General features: G+C 38.3%; 1 protein-coding gene across 2 annotated transcripts in view; it reads right to left on the bottom strand.

Moving 5' to 3' along the window:
• The window catches only part of DDX60 (DExD/H-box helicase 60), a 90,918-nt gene that overhangs the window by 10,393 nt on the left and 59,983 nt on the right, over positions 1 to 20,542 (bottom strand). For both annotated transcript variants that reach the window (XM_082402083.1, XM_082402082.1), the window contains 8 exons: positions 18,660 to 18,764; positions 16,882 to 17,082; positions 12,681 to 12,785; positions 11,749 to 11,890; positions 9,951 to 10,072; positions 4,443 to 4,590; positions 3,000 to 3,142; positions 720 to 871 (listed from right to left, as the gene is read on the bottom strand). In XM_082402083.1, coding sequence (XP_082258209.1) covers positions 720 to 871; positions 3,000 to 3,142; positions 4,443 to 4,590; positions 9,951 to 10,072; positions 11,749 to 11,890; positions 12,681 to 12,785; positions 16,882 to 17,082; positions 18,660 to 18,764 — 1,118 coding nt within the window. The remainder of the gene's footprint in view (positions 1 to 719; positions 872 to 2,999; positions 3,143 to 4,442; positions 4,591 to 9,950; positions 10,073 to 11,748; positions 11,891 to 12,680; positions 12,786 to 16,881; positions 17,083 to 18,659; positions 18,765 to 20,542) is intronic.

Genomic DNA, 20,542 nt, shown 5'->3' on the forward strand with positions numbered 1-20,542 from the left:
AAGTCTCAAGATTTTGCTGGTCAAACACGAATAACAATACCACCAAATGTATTTTCTCTTGCCCTTAGTCTGTAAGAAAAAATTCCAGTATGTTTAGCATGATTAACCTATACTTGAAATTGTAAGAAGGTGTTTGCCTAAGATTCATTACATTCATTTATTAGATGTAAAGCTGCAGATAGAGATGGATATAGAAATAGAACTAGAGGTAGAGGCAGAGGTGGAAATGACAGAGAGAGAGAGGTAGAGGTGAAAAGGATAGAGAGAGGTAGAGGTGAAAAGGATAGAGAGAGGTAGAGGTGAAAAGGATAGAGAGAGGGAGAGGTGAAAAGGATAGAGAGAGGGAGAGGTGAAAAGGATAGAGAGAGGTAGAGGTGAAAAGGATAGAGAGAGGGAGAGGTGAAAAGGATAGAGAGAGGTAGAGGTGAAAAGGATAGAGAGAGGTAGAGGTGAAAAGGATAGAGAGAGGTAGAGGTGAAAAGGATAGAGAGAGGTAGAGGTGAAAAGGATAGAGAGAGGGAGAGGTGAAAAGGATAGAGAGAGGTAGAGGTGAAAAGGATAGAGAGAGGGAGAGGTGAAAAGGATAGAGAGAGGTAGAGGTGAAAAGGATAGAGAGAGGTAGAGGTGAAAAGGATAGAGAGAGGGAGAGGCAGAGGTAGAGATGGGGATGCTGGGGATGGCTGGGGAGGGAGATGGAGACGGAGACAGATAAAACACACCTGTTGTCCTGGACCAATCCTGTCAAGGAACCGTGTTTATAGAAATCGAGTGCATAAGCATTGAGCTGCATTCTTCTTCCTTGGAGATCAAATCCCTGTGGCCACAGCACAGGAGCCCGAGTGCTATCAATGCCAATGGTGCGCAGAGTGACCTGAAGAAATAGAGCTCTCCTTAATTTACTATTTATGAGTAAAGAAAGTTTATGATTTCTTACACTGTGCTTCATAGTTCCTTCCGAGAATCAACATGTTTCAAGCACACTCTTCACCGTGAAGGAAGAGGGTGTCTCTCATACACACTGAGGTAGCGCTGTCCCCAGTAGGACAGTAGGATGGCTTGGTTCCACAGATGAACATCACGGCCTCACAACGCACAATAAAAATGTAACTACCCGGCCACTAGAATATCGCAAGACTCACTAGGAAAGAAAAGCTGACTTAAAATTTTATCAGTATCCTAACTGGTGCAGGAAATACCTTTGTACACAGAGCGTCAGGGAGCTGGTGCCTTGCGTGTCTGGAAAGAAGGCTTAAACTGAGTAACTGGCAATCTTTGGATCCCAATTACTGGAACAAAAGGGAAGGGGAAGAAGATGGAAAGAAAGAGGAAAGAAAAAGGAAAATAAGGAAGAAAGCACATCAGTAGTTTTCCATGTCTGCTCATTTTTTGAAAACTCTATGGTGTCAACAGGAACTCTAGTGGTGCAGGGCCAGTGAGAGCGCACACTGGTACAGCTACTTTCTAAAATGACTGGGGAGTAGCTCAGAAAGTTATTATTATTAAAAGTTCTTAGAATATTCTTATTCCGTTATGATCCAGAAAATTGTTTTGACCCCGAAAATCTGGAAGATTTGCAATCAAGGGGAATTGGTGGATAAGTAAGGTAAAATTATGTGGGGGAATGCAGAATCTAAACACAAGAGGGAAAGAACTACATCAAAATTTAAATCATTAAAAATTTTATTCTTGACTGTTTTTAACTTGACAGTTATGGGTGTTAAAACACTTTAGTATTTATATTCCATTTTATACATTTAAAAGGATGATGCAGTGGTTCTATTTTAACATATCAACATTTATCTGAAAATGGAATCTATATCATTAGAAACTATTTAAATATATGATAAAAATATATGTGTCCATTTAAAATGCACAAGGGTCTATACAGTTTTTCAAAATTCTTTGAAAACAGTGTGGAGGTTTCTCAAAAAACTAAAAATAGAGGTACCATATGATCCAGTGATCCTATTCCTGGGAATATATCCAGAAAAGACAAAAACCGTGATTCGAAAAGATATATGCACCCCAGTGTTCACAGCAGCACTATTTACAATAGTGAAGGCATGGAAGCAACTTCAATGTCCATCAACAGATGACTGGATAAAGAAAATGTGGTACACATATACAATGGAATACTACTCAGCCATAAAAAAGAATAAAATAATGTAATTTGCAGCTACACAGATGGACCTAGAGATTATCATATTAGGCAAAGTCAGAAAGAGAAAGACAAATACCAGATGATATCACTTATATGTGGAATCTAAAATATGACACAAATGAACCTCTCTATGAAACAGAAACAGACACACAGTCATAGAGAACAGACTTGTTGCCAAAGCGGAGGAGGGGGTAGAGGAGGGATGGTTTGGGAGTTTGGGATTAGCAGATGCAAACTATTATATATAGAATGGATAAACAGCAAGGTCCTACTGTATGGCACAGGGAATTATATTCAGTATTCTGTGAGAAACCATAATGGAAAAGAATATGAAAAAGCATATATATAGGTGTGTGGGTGTATATATATATACCTGAATCACTTTGCTGTATACAAGAAATTAACACAACATTGTAAATCAACGACACTTAAATTTCCACAAGTTTATTCCAACATTCAAATGGGTTATCCAGCATATTTGAAATGTATCTAGTTCTTTATACTTCATTTTTGACATCACTGATCCAGAATATATGGGATTTACAGCATCTACAGCAATACTGGGAAAGCCTGAAGATAGTTTTATGTGCTCTTTTCACAGCAAACCTCTGTCAATCTCCAGAAAAGTGGTGATCCTGGATTTCTGTATAATGGAACAGGGTTCCTCAGGCCAGGGTGAGAAACTGGCCTCAAGAGCACCTTTTCCTGGATATTTCTGTTGATACACCTGAAATTCTTTTCAATTTGGGGAATTTGAAGTCCTTGCTAAGCTGCCTAGAAGTATAAATCCAATTCTTTCTTAAAGACATTTTATTTATAAGCCTCGTTTTCCACTTACATGGTCTGAAGTTTCTAGATGAAGCAAATTGCCATCAGAGTTCCCAGAGAGACAGGCAAACGGAGAAATGGCTACTCTTCCTTCCTTGCAGCTCATCAAGTGAGACACAAGTTGGGAGTCTTCACACTCTTTACCTGAGAAATCTGGCCATAAGAGGTTGGCACAAATCAGCTTTGAAGATTAAGCCAGATTGCCAAGCTTTACACACCTGCTCTAGACCAGGCGGCAAAGGGGAGCCATTCAACTTTCAAGGACCGACATCGTAATGAAGACTGAACAAGACAGATCACATACAGTAAGCAGCACATCCTGGCATAGAATACATTCAATAAATGTTAGTTATTAATACTATTATCAACAGTATAAAATTCTGTATTATATTTTAGTTGCTTTGATCAACAGGTCATAAAAGACTAAATTTAAATTGTATCCTCTTTTAGCCCAGAATTGTTATTACCTTGGTCCTTTTTCCCACCCAACTCAGACTTGGCTGCAGAATCCTTCTAGACAGGCTGATTCAAGCAGCCACCATCAGCAGGTTTGGAAATGGCGTATGAGAAGAAGCATGTTTTCCATTCCTCCTTTTGTAAAGCACCGGAGGGCGCGTTCAGAGTCGGCTCTCTTTTGTGACTGAGGCCGAACCTTCCCGCTCCTGTTCTTCCTCCTCTGGATGCTCGCCACACCCACTGCCACTGTCTGCTTCCCGCTGTCACGCTGTCCAGGAAGCTACACGGTCCTCCTCCCTGACTTCTTCCGGCTGAGGATGTTACAAAACCCGGAAATGGCTACCCAGAGCTCACCCCTTTCCCTGTATCCCTGTCACCGCTTCCAGTTTAGTTTCTCCCGGAAGATTTCCACCCAATAGCTCATGAAAAGTAAGAGCAAAGATTAGGAGTGTTGACTACGTGCTATGTGCTGTTTGGAGATAGTTACAGACATTGGCTTAACTATTTAGAGCTCACCCAAACTAGGTGGATAGGGTTACCCTCCTCATTTATCTGTTGAGAAATCGAGGCAGGAATATGGAGTCGCCTGCTCGAAGTCCCACTGCTAACAAGTAGCAGAGCCAGAGCTTGGACTCAGGTCATATGCAGAGACTTTATGCTCATGACCACCATGCATAGCTCCTCTCAAGGAAAAAGTGACAGAATCGCTTCTCGTTTCTCCTCATCTCATAGGTGTCCTTACTCCATTTTCCAGGCTTGTCCCAAACCCAACCTTTAATCAAGATGGTTTATAAATGACTCTGTTCAATGTCATTCTCCATTGTCCTTTACTTAATTCTAATAATCACACCTTCTTCCTTGAGAGAGCAGAAAGGATCCCCTTATTCTAAGGCAGACTGATCTTTCCAGGGCTCTACTCTTCTTATGGGATAAAATATTCTTAGGCAAGATTATTTATTTTTTAAACTGCTCCACAATGGAGCTAAGATACACTTACCTATTTTTGACAATGGGAGCTGATGTTCTTGTTTCATATCAGCCAGTTTGGAAACAATCAGTAGGAAAGAGGCAAAGTCCTTTGTCACGTTTGTGTTATACTCATCTAGAGCAGCCTTGAAGTCCTCAGGGAGATCCTCCAGAAACACCTAAATCATCAAGGAAGTCATCAAAAAAAAAAAACAAAAACAAAAAACTGGAGGTCAAATATTTTTCAGAGAGATCTACGTACCATCCTTGAAAACTGAAAGTTTGGAAGAACTGCAAAGAACAATGTAATATAGTTCTATAGTTATCTATCTATTCAGTAATGTAACTGTTCCATTCTTTCATCTATGAAATTCAGGTGAAATTCATTTTTTATTCCTATTTGTGTTATAAAAACCAATATCTTTACTCTTAAAAATTTGTTTTCATGCTACTTAATCAAAACTCTTTTAAATAGAAGTATGCCCTCAAATGACATTAGACTTGTGAATATTTCAAAGAATCTAGTGACATGTTTGGAAAGCAAGCAACAATATAAAGTCCCCTTTGTGCCTGGAATAAACCTCACTTAATTGTGAGGGTCTTTAAAACCCCACTGGATTCATTCTTCTAATATTTTGTTAATTATTCTTCCATCTATATTTTCATAAAAGAGATACATCTCTAATTTTTTATAATGTCCTTGTCAAGTTTTGATATTAAGTTTTTTTGCTCCCTCTTTTTATATTCTCTAGAAGAGTTTGTGAAAATTTGCTGTTATTCTTTAAATCTTTAAAAAAGTTCACCACTGAAGCCATCTGAACCTGGGTTTTTTTAAATGGGAAATTTAAAAATAATAATTGGTTACATTTCTTTAATAGGTATCAGATGTGAAATTATTCATATAGTCCTTGGTTAGTTTTAGAAAGTTGCATTTTCTAGGAATTTGCCCATTTTGTCCAAATAGTCAAATGTTTTTTCCATTTGATGTACTACATAAATCTGTAATAATGTCTCATTTTCTTTCCTGATAATTGTAATTTGTGCTTTCTCTCCCTTCTTTGTCAATGAGTCTTGCTGTGTATTCATCACTTTTATTATAAATCTTAACCAAGAAGCAACTTAGGCCTTGTTGATTTCCCTTTTTTTTACAATTGTTCTCAATTTACTTTATTTCTGTTCTCATTTTATTATTCTTTTTCTTGTATTTCCCTTAGGTTAGATATTCTGTTTTATTTATTTTGCTTTGTTTTGTTTTCTCCTAACTCCTTAAGCTGAAAAGTCAAATCACTGATTTTTTTCAGCCTGTCTTCTTTTCTAAGATGTGGTTATAAAGGCTATAAATGTCCCTCTAATCATTTCATAAATCACATCTTATATTTGTATGTTTTCTTCATTATCATTTAACTAAAATATTTGATAATTTCCATTTTATTTATTTTTTGTCTTATGTGTATTTAGAAATGAAATGAGTTTGTTTAATTTTCAGGCAATTAAGGTGTTTCTGGTCCAGAAACAAATTTCACATATATATTACCAGCATATATTTGACAAAGGTACCAATAACACACAATAGAGAAAGGATAGTCTTTTCAAAAAATGGTATTGGCAAAATGATGTATACATGTAAAAGATTGAAATTGGACCCCTACCATATGCTGTACATAAAAATAAACTCAAAACGGATTAAAGACTTAAATGTAAGACCTAAAACTGTAAAATTAATAAAAGAAAATATAGCGACATTGGTTTTGGCCACGATTTTTTTAATGTAACACCAAAAGTATAGGCAACACAAGTGAAAATAAACAAGTGGGACTACATCAAACTAAAAACCTTCTGCACAGCAAAAGAAATAATCAACAGAGTGAAAAGGCATTTCTGGAATGGGAGAAAATATTTCTAAACCAACCATCTGATAAGGGGTAATATCCAAAATATGTAAGAATCTAGTACAACTCAATAGCAAAACAAACAAACAAACAAAAACACAAAAAACAAAAACAAAAGAAAAACGGGCAAAGGACTTGAAAAGACATTTCTTCAAAGAAGGCATACGAATTGCCATCATGTATATTAAAATTTGCTCAGCATCACTAATCATCAGGGAAATGCAGATCAAAACCACAATGAGATAGCACCTCATACCTGTTAGAATGGCTATCATCAAAAAAAACAAGATTATAAGGGTTGAAGAAAAATTTTAAATGTAGAAAAATTCAAACCTTATACACTGTTGGTGGGAATGTAAACTGGTGCAGCCACTATGAAAAACATACAAAGTTTTCTTTAAAAAAATTAAAAATAGAACTATCATATGATCCAGCAATTCCACATCTGGGTATATATCCAAAAGGGTTGCAATCAGGATGTTGAAGAGATACCTGTACATCCATGTTCACTGAAACATTATTCACAACAGGCAAGACATACAAACAACCCAAGTGTGTATCAACAAGATGAATCGATAAGAAAGTGTGCTGTATACATACAGTGGAATATTATTCATTCTTAAAAAGGAGATCAACATGGATGTACCTAGAGGACATTATGTTAAGTAAAATAAGCCTCACAGAAGGACAAATACTGCATGATTCCACTTACATGGGGGACCTAAAATAGTCATACTCGTAGAAGCAGAGAATATTGTCAGGGGCTGGGTGGAGGTGGATATGGGGAATTGTTTTTCATTGAATATAAATTATTGTTATGCAGGATAAATAATTTCTGTAGATCTTCTCTACAACATAGTACCTATGTTAACAATACAGTACTGTGTACTTTAAACTACATTAAGAGGATAAATCTCATGGTAAGTATTCCTAACTAAATAAATAAATAAAACCAGAAGAAAAATTTTGGACATGGTAGATATGTTTAGTGCCTTTGTTGTGGCAATGATATCACAGGTGTATGCATATGTCCAAACGCATTAACATGTATATATTAAATGTATGCAATTTTTATATATCAATTATACCTCAAAAAAACTTTAAAAATAAGGTATGCATAGCCTCTTGATATATCATGAAACCAATCACAATATATTTACCCTGTTTTAACTTATGTTTAAAACATACGCTAAGTATCTGTACACATTCATGCACAAAAATTAACAGAGTGGAGTGAAAATTATATTCCCATTTTCTTCTACCTTCCATTATTTTGGTCAGAAAGTCAGCTATCAATCTTATTGCTTTTTTCAAGGAAATGTCTATTTCGGCTCTAGCTGATTTGTGTTTTTCTCTTTGTTTTTGATTTTCAGTAGTTTTAGTTTAATGTTTCTTTATCCTTCTTGAAGTTGACTAATCTTCTGAAACTATGGAGTGCTGTCTTTCATCAGCTTTGGAAAATTCCCAGCTATTATTTTTGAATACCCTCCTGCCATTCTTCTCCCTCTTCCTCTTCTGGGATTGCCATTATATCACATTAAACCTTTTGAATGTGATCCACATTCTCATATGCTATTGCTTTTATTTTCATTTTTTCTCCCTGTGCTACAATTCAGATACCTTTTACTGAGCTATCAGTCAACTCACTGATTTTGACTTCTGATATGTATATTCTGATCAGACATTACATTTTTCAATTCTGGACTGTCCAATTAATTACCTGGTGAAATTCTCTATTCTTTCATCAATTTTGTAATTATCTAGTGAAATTCTCCATCCTTTCATCAATTCTATCTCTTCTCCCATTTTCTTGAGCAGTCCTTATATTCTAACTTCAATATCTGAATCATCTTCGTGTTGATTATTATTTCCTGCTTTCATTCCTGCTAATTGGTCATATGTTCTTGCTTACTCACTTTTTTAGGTTTTTTTTTTCTTTCACCAGAAGTGTTTGTAAAAGGACCTGACAGACTTCAAACAATGTTATCTTCCACTGGAGTGAGCTCCCCAATTTTGTGTTTGGCCAAGTGAGTGAAGATGTGATCACCTCAGTCTAAGTAGAGATTGAAGTGGATTGATACTGTTTTCCAGTTTTAATAAGTCTCAGTCTACATCTGGTGCATCTCTGCTCCTAGGCCCTCTTGGGTTTTGAGTATGAGGCTGGTGGGTCTCAGTCTTCTCAGCCCTAAAAGAGTCCCAAAGATCCACTTCATTCCTGTAGAGCTTCATAACCTACCTTTACATCTTCCAGCCCTAGATGGCTCTAAAAATGCCTTGAGGGTAATATAAGCCTATGAATAAATTCAAACTCTTCCCTCTAGTGGGTTTTTATTTAATAAATGCTACAAGACTGCAAGAAATTTGGTGTAACACCCCAACATTTCATGCAGATCTGACCCAGTGAATGTCCTGAGTTAACACTGTCTCAAGTGTCTAGTCTGTCACTCCAGCCCCATGGAATCACTAAAAGCTTTACTGTTTTGTTTTGTTTTTTATCTCATAGGAGAGGCTCTCTGGATATGCTAAGTACAATTTTCAACCTCGTCCAGAATCAACAAGTTCTTTGAGAGAAAAATCATGGTTGGAGAGTCCAATCACACCTTGGATAAGTTCTTGCCATTTTATAATTTTAGCCAATATAATCCTCATCCCTTCCACAGCTCTCTGTTGCAACACGAGTGATGGCCACCTAGCATGTCCCACCTGGAAGTGCTCAAATTTCCAATAATCTTTAAAGGAAAAAAGAGAGAGAAATAGGAGGCCTCCACTCAAAACCTTTTTTTATTGTACTTTTTTCTATCATAACCATCTTTGTAAGAATAGAGATACTGACTTGTCTTTTAAAAGAAAAATAAGTTTATTTAACCAAAACAAATAATAGTCCAAGAACATACATGTGATGAAAAAAATATGAAGATGAAAAGTCAATGACTAAAATTGTGTTCACTGGTCTAGAGAACATTCTGTGAGGGCTAAGAATGGTAACTTAACATTGTGATGTTAGACAATATAGATGAACTCTTCTCTTTTTGTTCTTCTTTGTCACCTTTTTACCAAGGTTATCTGGTATAACCAGCCCTTCCCACTTTCTCAGATTCTAGTGAAATACATTAGTAATAATATTTGATGCTGATTTAATGACAGGGAATTATGATCGAAGAAGTCATTGCAAATAAACTCGGACAACAGTCTGTGTGTCAAGGGATGATTTCTTAGATGACTATTCTAATATTTTTTCAGTGAGAACATTATAGTTTACAGCACACACTTCCTGTCCATAGACCTACTGCAAAGTAAAAAGATGCTAAAAGAACTAGAGATTCAATGATGGGAACTATTAGTTCATTTAATGTATAATTACATACATTTTTTTCTTTAGCCACTGATTGCTACACGTTTATACAATCCAATAGAAAACGTGAGCAAAAATTTTTATCCCATTTTTCCTCAAGGCATTCAATCTCTTGATAGATTTATAGAGGAGACATGAGAATTACAGATTAAATATAACACTGATTACAGAAGAACAAATTATTTCTATAAAGCAAATGAATTCTATATTAATAAAATTCTACTGCTGTGGAATCATTTATGGTAGGATCTGTTAAATTGTCTTAATTATTTAATGTTATCAGAATCATAAATTTTACCTTGGATTGATAAAACTTGAGCGTAGCATCTTGGAACTTTGCTGGAAGATATTTTCTTCCAAACAGATTTGCCAATACTAACACTAGCTTTTCCATAACATCCTGAGAAAAATGTTTTGAGCCTATACAAAATAAAATATCTTGTCATAAACATAAAAAGTGCATTAATCCCATTTTTAATGTTTAAATTGAACAATATAAATTGAATGTTAGATTGTACGTTATTTCATGGAGACTAGAAATTTGTAACAAGTATAGCGACTAGGGAATGACTATCTCTGCTGGCAGTTTTACACCTGTGCCTTCTTCTTCCTTTTTGCTGCTCCCCCTCTACTTCAGATTCTTGTAACTCCAACCAAAGACCCTTGTCCCCTTACCTGGGACCTTCCCCTTTAGTCTATGATTGGTTTTCTTAAGCATTTAATGATCATGATCTCACCTCCTCAAAAGCCTCTGATTGCACCTCAGTGCCTCATAAACAAAATCCAATCTCCTCAGCCAAGCACGTAAGGGTTTCCAAAACTAACCCACAAATAACCCCCCAGCCCCCTCCCCTCCCCGCCACTCATGTTAATATACTGTCAACCCCTAACACAACATGGTAAAGCAACTATACTCCAAAAAAAAAAAAAAAAATATATATATATATATATATATATATATATATATATCCCATCAACCTGACTCACTCCCATCCTCCACAGCACGTGACTGTCACATGGTCGTGTTAAAAAGTGCCACCTTTAATAACTTGCTCATATTTGAATCTTGGCTCAAGACTTACAATATTTAGGTTTTGCGACCATGGCAATTTGTTTAACTTCTCTGTTTCCTCATGTACAAAATAGCAACGCCCATATTATCTGCTTCATAAAGCTTCTGTCTCCATGTTTATAACCGCACACACCTCCCTACACACACACACACACAGCAATAAACACAACTGCACTTCTTGTTGCCTGAAATTATTTCTCCTCTTACAGAGCTTTTGGGAGACAGAACTTCCTAAGTATCCTTGTTTCACAGAACAATGCACATTCAGAGCCTAGTGACATTGTGTAAAATAATGTTCCTGCCAGTTAATGAAGGAAGATAAAGCAAAGTTATGCTGTGAAAGGCAAGGAAATCACCAGGCATCAGTAACTACAATGAACTTAAGCACAAAGACAGAAACATTTCTTTTAGGGACATAGTTTAAATATCTATGGTTTAGTTATAAAAATCAAAGGCTTTTATAAAAACTGCATTAAATGAAACATAAGATGGACTTTACAAACGGAATTCACAAAAAAATGTACACAATTTGACAAAAGCAAACCTGGGGGGAAACAAGTTTCTAGATCATGCAACTAACATGATATCAGCTATTTAAATACACTATACAATTATATTCAAAGAAAATATGATTGGAGGAAAATACTCACAAATATCAACAGTGAATATTATTTTAACATGATGGTTTCCTACATCCTTTTTCTATGATGAGCATATATTACATTTAATTAGAAAAATATTTATCAAAAAATCATATATTAATATTTCTGAATCCTGGAATCAAGGAATCTCTCAAGTTAATAAGAAGTTGTTATTTTTAAATAGTTGCCACAAAATATGGCTGTCTCCTATGTAATCTATATTAGTAGGTATATAAAACTTTATTTTATCTAATTTGGTATCTCCAAATTATCTAAATATTAACTTGTATTTTCTTTGTAGAAAAAAATAATTTCCTGAAGTGTTAGCTTCACTATAGCATCTTTGTTGTTTTTAGAACATACGTATGAAAAGTCAAGCTTACCTTCTCTGGTTGGCTGACAGAGATTATGGAAAAGGCCTCTTACAAGAAAACTGACGAAAACAAGATTAGAAGGCTCGTGATAATGCAAATGTGACACAAGTCCAGCAAAGCCTGTAGGATTACCTTCTTGATCTAAATAGCCCTAAAGAACAGACATAATTTATCAGTTTGACTCAACTCAACCACATACCTTAATTAACAGACAACTTATTAAATGCCAGTTTAAAATAGTACTTAATACTGAGAACTAAAACGTTGCTGCCATATCAGTAAGCAAAAGATGTTGCAGCCGTCAAGCCATCACATTACAGCAGCCTGGACGGTGAGCCCTGAGGGAACTCAGGATGGAGACAGGATGCCAGCCATCAAGCCCTCAGCCACTGCAGCCCCCGCAATGGTGCACCTGAGGAAACTCAGGATGAGAAAGCACAGGACACTGGCCCCAGAGAGCTGAGGTGCAGATCAAAGGAATGATTTCAGTGAGCCCAGACTCTTGCATCTTCCCATACACAGAAAAGCGCTAAATTCCTTAACTTGAGATGTCTGGCTTTCTTTAATGAACAGTCATCTTTTGAAGTTCTGACCACCTGGTCTTTGTTGCAAAAACCCGTATATATCCTAGCTCCTCCCTTGCCTCTTGGGAGCAGCCCCTCAAGTGTTATTTGAGATGCTATGCCCTGGGCTTGAAGTCCTAAGGATGTCCATAGACTAAAACATAATTCTCAACTTTCAGGTTGTGCATTTTTTTTTCAGTCCACGATACCAACATAAGAGAGATTAATACTCGTTACCTGGCCCACTTTGATAATTAAATCAACTGTAAGTAGTAGGAATCCTTGGCTATAACCTTGGAAAGACTGGAATTAGTTCAAGATGATGAGAAACAGAGATGGTACCGATCCTATCTCACGAAAAGGCAAACACGGTCCTACCTCCTTGACCAGGAATTGCAGGGAGAACAGAAAGTACAGTTTCAGCATCTCCAGCGCCCGGGGCTGCTTGAAGGAGAGCAGTGAGTGCTTGAGCACGGACAGCACCTGAGGAGAGTAGCACGTTAATTCACACTGTGCTCCTGCTGAGAAATACACTCCTGGATGACAAGAGAGGTGCACTGGAATTTAACATTGTTTCCTGCATATTACGATGTTTTGACCTCTTAAAAACCCTGCTGGCTGGGGAGAGACTGCCACCCCCAGGGCTACTTCCTAAAGATAACAACAACTTGACAAGGCTGGCTTCTCATCTACAAACCAACCAATCCCAACTTTACGCCCCACCTGCTGCCTTACCTGAATCTCACACACCAAGCCAATATTCCCCTGTCCTAAAGCACCCCAGGTGCCAGGCAAATAGAGACCACCGCAGCCCCCAAAGCCCACCTGAATTATTCAAACTAGCCAGTCCCAAACTATTTACTCTGAGATGTCTTGCCTTTCCCATGGACCCTCTCCCTCCACTCGTGTCTCCCGCCTCCCGACCATCCTGGGGTCTCATGAAGCCCTGCATGGTGCACCGTGTCTGCATTTCTAGGACCTCTGAGTTTCTACTTTGTTTCCCTGAGCCTCTCGTCTGTCTCCTCTTGTGGCCACATCCGACTGACCAGCTCATAAAAGAATATAAAACAATCAAATATATATTACCAATATCCATTTTATCCCACAGATACCAGACCCACCTAAGATTCAATGGGATTTCACATGACTTGTTTTACCATGTTCTTACATGGCACATCCTTCCCCTAACAAAACGGAACATATAAAACAGAATCATTGGAAATGAAACATGTTGCCAAATAATCTGATAATATATGTGAATCCAGTTTAAGAGCTTACAATCTTGGGTTGTTCTGGAAGAAAATACGATATTATTGACACATTATCCCATGTCCTGCAGTATCGTTGCAAAAACGATGGAATTAGGTTGATTAAGGTCAAACTAATAAAAATATTGAGATAGTAAAACAGCATCGAGGTAACAGTTCAGATATCTTTCAACTGCCCACTACAACGTTTATGAGGTTCAAGTAAAAGGAGAATTTCCCAACATCACCGAAATTAAACGGGGCTGCCTTTAGGCCTGAGAGTTCATAGTCCCTGGGAAGAATCTCTCGTCAATGTAAGGCCAGCGGACTAGGAGGGAGGAAGGAAGGAAGGAAGGGAGAGGGGGCAGGGAGGGAAGGAGGGAGAAGGAAGGAAGGGATGGGGTGTACCATCCATCACCTCTTCCTTGGGGCGATACGTTTTCAGGGAGCCAAAAATGCCCTTTCCTACAACTTCTCCTCTCTCTCGCTCTACATTTAGAGCAACAGCCAGGAAACAGCAGAGTAGTAAGAGGGTGAGTGACTTCTGGTGGTTCACTGTAACTCTGGAGATGCAGACCACGTCACTAAAGTCTTATTACGACAGTAAGAGTTCTGACAGCAGTGCCTACTGCAGTTCGTGGTGACGAATGGCCTCCACAGGACCAATCATCTGTCAGTGACATTGGCAGAAGATGAACTTTCAGTCCAGAAAGCTACATAATTTGAAAATATGCTAAATGCTGAAGTTTGGGCCAAAAGCTATTCATCTAGCTTCACATTTAAAAGGGTATTTAAACAGCACTGAGGTGAGCAGAGAGTGAAACCAGAAGAAAAATCATGCGCCCTCTTTCTTGGCAAATCACCAGATTTGAAGGGATGTACTTTCCTTCAAAAGTGAGAAAACAGAAAAACCCACAAGAGATCAGTTCTTTTAAGAAAATAGACCATCTTCCTAAAATTATTCAGTCATGCTACAACTATTTATTGGGTGTCTGTACCAGGAATTAAGACAAACAAACACCTTTGGCCTAGGGTGCTTACATTCCAGTGGGAAATACAGAGAAAATAAACAAAAACATGTTAGAGATGGGAGATCTAGACAGAGACAGAGATTTGCAGCTGTGTAAGGCGTGGTGTGTGCTATGTATAAATGAGCAGGGGTCACAGTCGGCACAGCAGACGGGGGTCCATCAACAGCGCAGGAGGGGTGGTGGCAGCAGGCTAACAGCAGAGCAAGAAACTGAACAAGGTGGAAGAGTGAGACTGTGCACACATCTGGGGGAAGGTTCTGGAAGCAGCAGAAACAGCAAAGCCGTGCCCCTCGGACTGTTACGTGCCTACTGTCGGTGGAGCAGGTAGTGGGCTCATGTAGGAGAGCAGGACGTGGTTGAGTCCAACAAGGGAGCCTGGGACCAGGCTCTGTAGAAACTTACAGACCATCACAAGAACACTGGCTTCTACTCAAAAGTAATCTGACATATGAAAATGGATTTTTTTAGAAAAACGTATTTTGGAAAAATTCTTTGGCATCCTCAATGGAGGCCAAAAGATATGACCTCTTATGAAACAAGGCACAACCGCATAAGGTAAATGGACAATATAAATTGACATTTTAAAAATAATACTTAATTATGATATGAAAGGGTGACATAGGAAGTAGTGCACAATCTCAGGGAAACAAGTCCAGCAGCAGAATGAACATCCAATCCACATGGTATCCCTAAGGAGTAGATCTGAAACTTTAGAGACTGCATCAGAGACGCAGGAGATAAACTCAAGTGTTCTCTCATAATGAAGAAAAACAACAGTGGAGAACAGGAAAACGACTTTTGATTTAAAAAGTTATAACTTTTTCTGCAAACTGAACAAATCAAAACGGAAGCAAATATCAAAGATCTAACTTAAGAAATCTTTTCTCAGTTCCAGAATGACCTGAGCCCTGCACAATGCAAAGGTTCTTAACATTACTGAATTGCACACTTAAAACCCGTTAAGATGGCAAATTTAATGTTATATGTATTTTACCACGATAAAAACTTCTGAGCATGAAGACTGAAAGTTTTCATCATGTAATAACTAAAACATCAATAAAACATAAGAGGAAAGACACACAAAATAGAGAATTCTGGGGAAAAGAATTTAAATATACAGACTTCTAAAATACTCATATAATTACATAGGCAGAAAGAAATAAACTATAAGAAAACAGGAATTAGCACAGTTCCTCTAGAGGAGATTTCAAGAGTCTGGTCCTCTATGACAGTAAATGCCAGAGGGCAGTGAAGTGATTCTAGTTTGATGTGATAAGTAAAAAGAATATTCCAAGAAATGTATGCCCACACTTGAGTCTTTTATGTGTGAAGGTTACAGAGAGATCTCTTCAAACAGGCCAAGGCAAAGAAGACCAATGACTCTGAAAAGCTTTTTGAAAAAGATTAAAAAGTTTGCAAGAAGACATATGCTTCTCTCCTGTATAGAGGTAAAAAATAAGAACTCAAACATGGGGAAGTTTTGGTCTAAAATGATATGCACCTGCTCTGTAGAAGCATCAACAACATAACAAGACGCTACTCATCACAAAAGTCCTGGAGGAATCCTCACCTTGGCAAACAGGAACCAATTTAGAGGGCATGCTTATCAATATACAAACACAGGGAGGAGTGGGTCCCTTTCACAATGCATCTTCATAAGGATGAAACCAAATATTTAATTATGAATTCTAAATTTCTCATTGTGGGATTAGACTCAAAATATTTATCTGAGCAGAAAATTTCATGGTAAGTTTATAACCATAGTCTTAAGTCCAACTAAATATAAATATATCTTTGCAAGGAACCAAATACACACCTATACTTAGAAACATGACTGAAAAGCAAAATGAGAACGTGATTGTTTTTGGAGAGCGAAACTAGGTGTAGGTGCTTTTTTTCTTCCTTCAACTTTCTGCATTATCCAAATATTCTTTGATGAACTTGGGTTACTTTTTTACGAAAAATGAACTCTTTTATTACAAAATCATAAACACAAATCTTTTTGTAACCCAGATCTTTTAAAATCCATAGCTAGCACCCTTCAATCCTATGGGGCAATGTTTATCATACATGAAAATAGTAATCTGGGGCAAACCCAAATGCCCATTGGCCATAAATTCTATGATTGACAGAGGAGGCAACAAAACTAATCATTACTCTCCCCACCCACCCCCAATCCTGTACCAGCCAAGACACTACCAAGCATTAAAGACTGGTGACTCCAAGAAGCTATCACTACAGGTGTAGAACAGAGCCCGGCCAGTAACGGAGACTCAGCCCCAGAAACCGTCCCCACAGTACCTTTGCCTTAGCGTCCTCGGGGTCATCTCCCTTGGAAGCCAGAAGCATGAGTCTCAGGACCAGGGATATGCTGAGAGGGAACTGCCCTCGCAGTTCAGGGACGTTGGATTTGATGAGCTTTTCGATTTTAGGGAGTGGAATATCAAAGAAATACACATCTCCTCCCAGGTCTTGACCTCGTCGTCCGGCCCGTCCAGACATCTGAAAACAGAATAGAATCACAAAGTAAATCTTTCCTGAACAGTTTCTCCATCACAGTATAAGAACTGAGCCTTTTATACTGGATTAGAGCAAGTCAACTGTGCAGATGTCCAACCATTACAGAACTGAGACTAAAATCCAACTCGGTACCAGGCAGGAAATTCACCGTGGTTGAGACAGAGCTGAAAATGAGACACTCGTCATCCTGATGTACTTATTTCATTCCCAAAACCGTGCTAGGTATTTGTATAATGATATACAGAAGACAGAACAGCAAGAAGAGAAAAAGACGAGACCCTGGTTTCAAGTTCACTTACAGCTGAACTTACTAATCCTCCTCTCTTCCTTCCCACCCCCCTCCTTTGTCCCTTTTCTCTCTCTCCCCTACACACATGTGTGCTGAGTGACAAATCACCATAAAAATTGTGCACAAACTGAGGAGATACAGGAGTGAGATAAAATTCAGAAACGCTTGTACAAAAAAAGTTAAGAACAAACTCTACAGAAGTTACATTAGTTCTCGTTTAGGAAGTGCTCAGAATGTGCTAAGTCCTTTACACCTTTTTTATAAAGACCCTACAACCACCACCCTATGAGGTGAGTGTAATCAGTGTCCGCATTTTACAGTAGAGTAACTGGGGCTTGGGAAATGAGAAACTCACTGTAGGCAAACACCAGGAAGTGAAAGACCCAGGACTCCAACCTTGGCATTTCCACTCCCAAGTTCACCATCCATAACGCCGGCCCCAGACCCCTAAATGAGAGATTCCCAAAGATGATATGGGGAGAGGGTTCATGCCCAGAACAGCAGCAGAAGGAGAAATCAAAAGGACAGGGGTTGGTAAAATGGGGGAAAAACTAAGGATGTTGTATTGGGTAGGAACAAGGCCCATCAGGGAATAGAAAGGAAGTGCTCTGTGAGGAAGTGGGGTGGCGGGGGGCACCTGGATAAAACCTGTAATGTTGGCTAATAGATGTAGCAGAAATATTCCCCAAGTGATCCTGAGCAGGAAAACCATCTGCGTTCAAGACACAGTGGAGTCAGGAGACCTGAAAATTAGGAAAACTGTTTAATTACTACAAGCTAAAAATGTATGATGAAAGATGGTGGAAATGGAAATTGCAAGGCCAAGATCAAAACCACTGGAGGAGAATAACAAAGTTGGCTTGGTAGTACAGTGCACAGCAGGGGCAAAGACAAGAGAAGCATGAAAGAGAACCCCAGGGCGTAAAGTCAGGGGCACAGGGGCTAGACGAGGAGAGAGTCCTCAAGCACCCTGCACGTGTGTCTTCCCTACAAATCACTTCATTGAATTCTTGCAAATGCCATGGGGCCGTCCTTATCATCCCTATTCTGGAGATAGCAAAGAAGGACCAGGCAGGTTAGATATCGCACCCAAGGTCACGTAACACCAAGCCAGTGACCTGCCCGCTATACCACAGCTAAACGTGACTGTCAGGTTTGCAGGAAAGTCCCCGTGAATTGCAGCACGTTTGCAAACCAAAGGCTCGCCTTTCTTACTCTTTTAGTGCCCTATTTTAGCAATGCAATAGGGAGTTTCTACATATCACAATACCTGTCTGTAGTTTAAAGCATCCAGATAGACTGAGTTTTGAGCAAAAACCACAGATTTACAAGGCATGTTGATTCCTAAAGCAAGTGTCCCTGTAGCGGTCACCACCTAGAAGGAGAATAAAACAGTTACTTCATAAAATAGCATTTCAGTGGAATGCCATGGAGTGACTGAGGGCCTTGAACTACAGGCTCTAGCACGTTGGCGTTCTTGCTGTGTCATATCTCACGGCTCAGGCCTTGCCCCTCACTCTGCTCTGCCCAGAATATTCTTCTCCCATGTATCCATTTATCTGGTTTGTTCAGTCCTCCGCTCAAATGTCAAATAGAAATTTCTGGACCACCACATCCAAAATGACGGCCCCGTCCTCATTATCCCTACTCATGGCATTAATGACCACCTCAAGTGTATCACCTGTGTGTTTACTGTCCTGCCTCAGACTCCAAGCCCCTTTCACTACCGTGTACTCCACCCCGCAAAAAGAGTACCAGGCACGTGACAGGTGCTCAGGAAATGCTTTGTAATAAATGACTAGAAAGGGAACTTCCCACAACAGGGAATAATACTGTTACAGACCCGCTTACGGGCAGTGGCCAGCCTCACCCACTATAACTTATCTGTGAGGATTATCTCTATGGAAATAAATTATCTAAGTAATAAGAGCAAATTAAGTTTCATCTTTTTCCCTGAATTGCCATAATAACTGACCAGAAAAGGAGTAGGGCAAATTTTACAGTTTCTTAAATAATCTATTTTTACTCATTTTTTTCATATAATGCTGGGTATTTCTAATTGTTATTTCTATTTATATTGATTATCATAAAGTCATAGTTAAGGTTAATGGTGAAGTATATGGAATAATTTTCTTTAATTATTCTGAACCTGATATCGATACTCTGTCAAAATGAAACACACCATTTATTAACTGTTTTTATAAAGTTCTTCAATAAGAACATGAATGGGAAAAGAAAGAACATTAAATTTAGACTATAACTAGAATAAATACCTTTTGAAAAATGTGTTCTCAATAACAAAGCTATCTCTATTTCCATAGTACTTTTCCTAGAGGGATCTAGTTATCCATTTACTAAGCTACTGGTAATTGAGCAACTACTATTTAACAGATACTATTTTAGACCCAGGATATGCTGATCAAAATAGTTATGCCTCCTTACCTCAATTCATAATCATGTAAAAAATTTTGTTTCTGGTTATTGACTTTTAAAATAAATAAATACCTTGTTATTAGTTAAGAAAAAAGCTAAACAAAGTTGTTAATGATACATTTTGGGGTTTTTTCCAGATTACAGAATTACCCTTAAATTAGGATGTCAGATTTTCTTCAAGATTTATTTATTAAGATTAAAAGATACTCCCTAGAGTAACAGAATCAATCTCTCTCCTCCCCACCACACACAAATATAATGTACATAATTCAAAAAATTAATGTGACAAATTAGAAAAAGTCAGGGTCTATTTTAAAATATTACTCAAGGTCTAAATTAACTAGGAAATCACATAAGCCCTCTTTGTGAATGTATCCAGAGTATCCCCTCACATCTTTATAGGACACACCAAATACAACATAACAAGGGCTGGGTGTCAAGTGATTCAGGGAACCTTCCTCCTGTCCACCACCAGGGACAGGACGGAGTATGAGGGTGGCACCGCTAAAGTCGGCCGAGCCGTGCAGCGGGCCCCGGGGAAGCGGTACATCCTTGTTCTTATTTCAGCTATTACACCGGGAAAAGACCTGATCGAAATGCTACCCTGAATGTCCTCCACACCCATGAAAAGACGTCTACAGCCAAAATCACATGAACAGCTGACAAAATGCCATCGACATTATAAATGAAAAGTGGGCGTTTATTCCTAGATCGCCACAG

The sequence above is a fragment of the Balaenoptera borealis genome (genome assembly GCF_965194805.1).
Source record: "Balaenoptera borealis genome assembly, chromosome: 8".
NCBI lineage: Eukaryota > Metazoa > Chordata > Mammalia > Artiodactyla > Balaenopteridae > Balaenoptera > Balaenoptera borealis.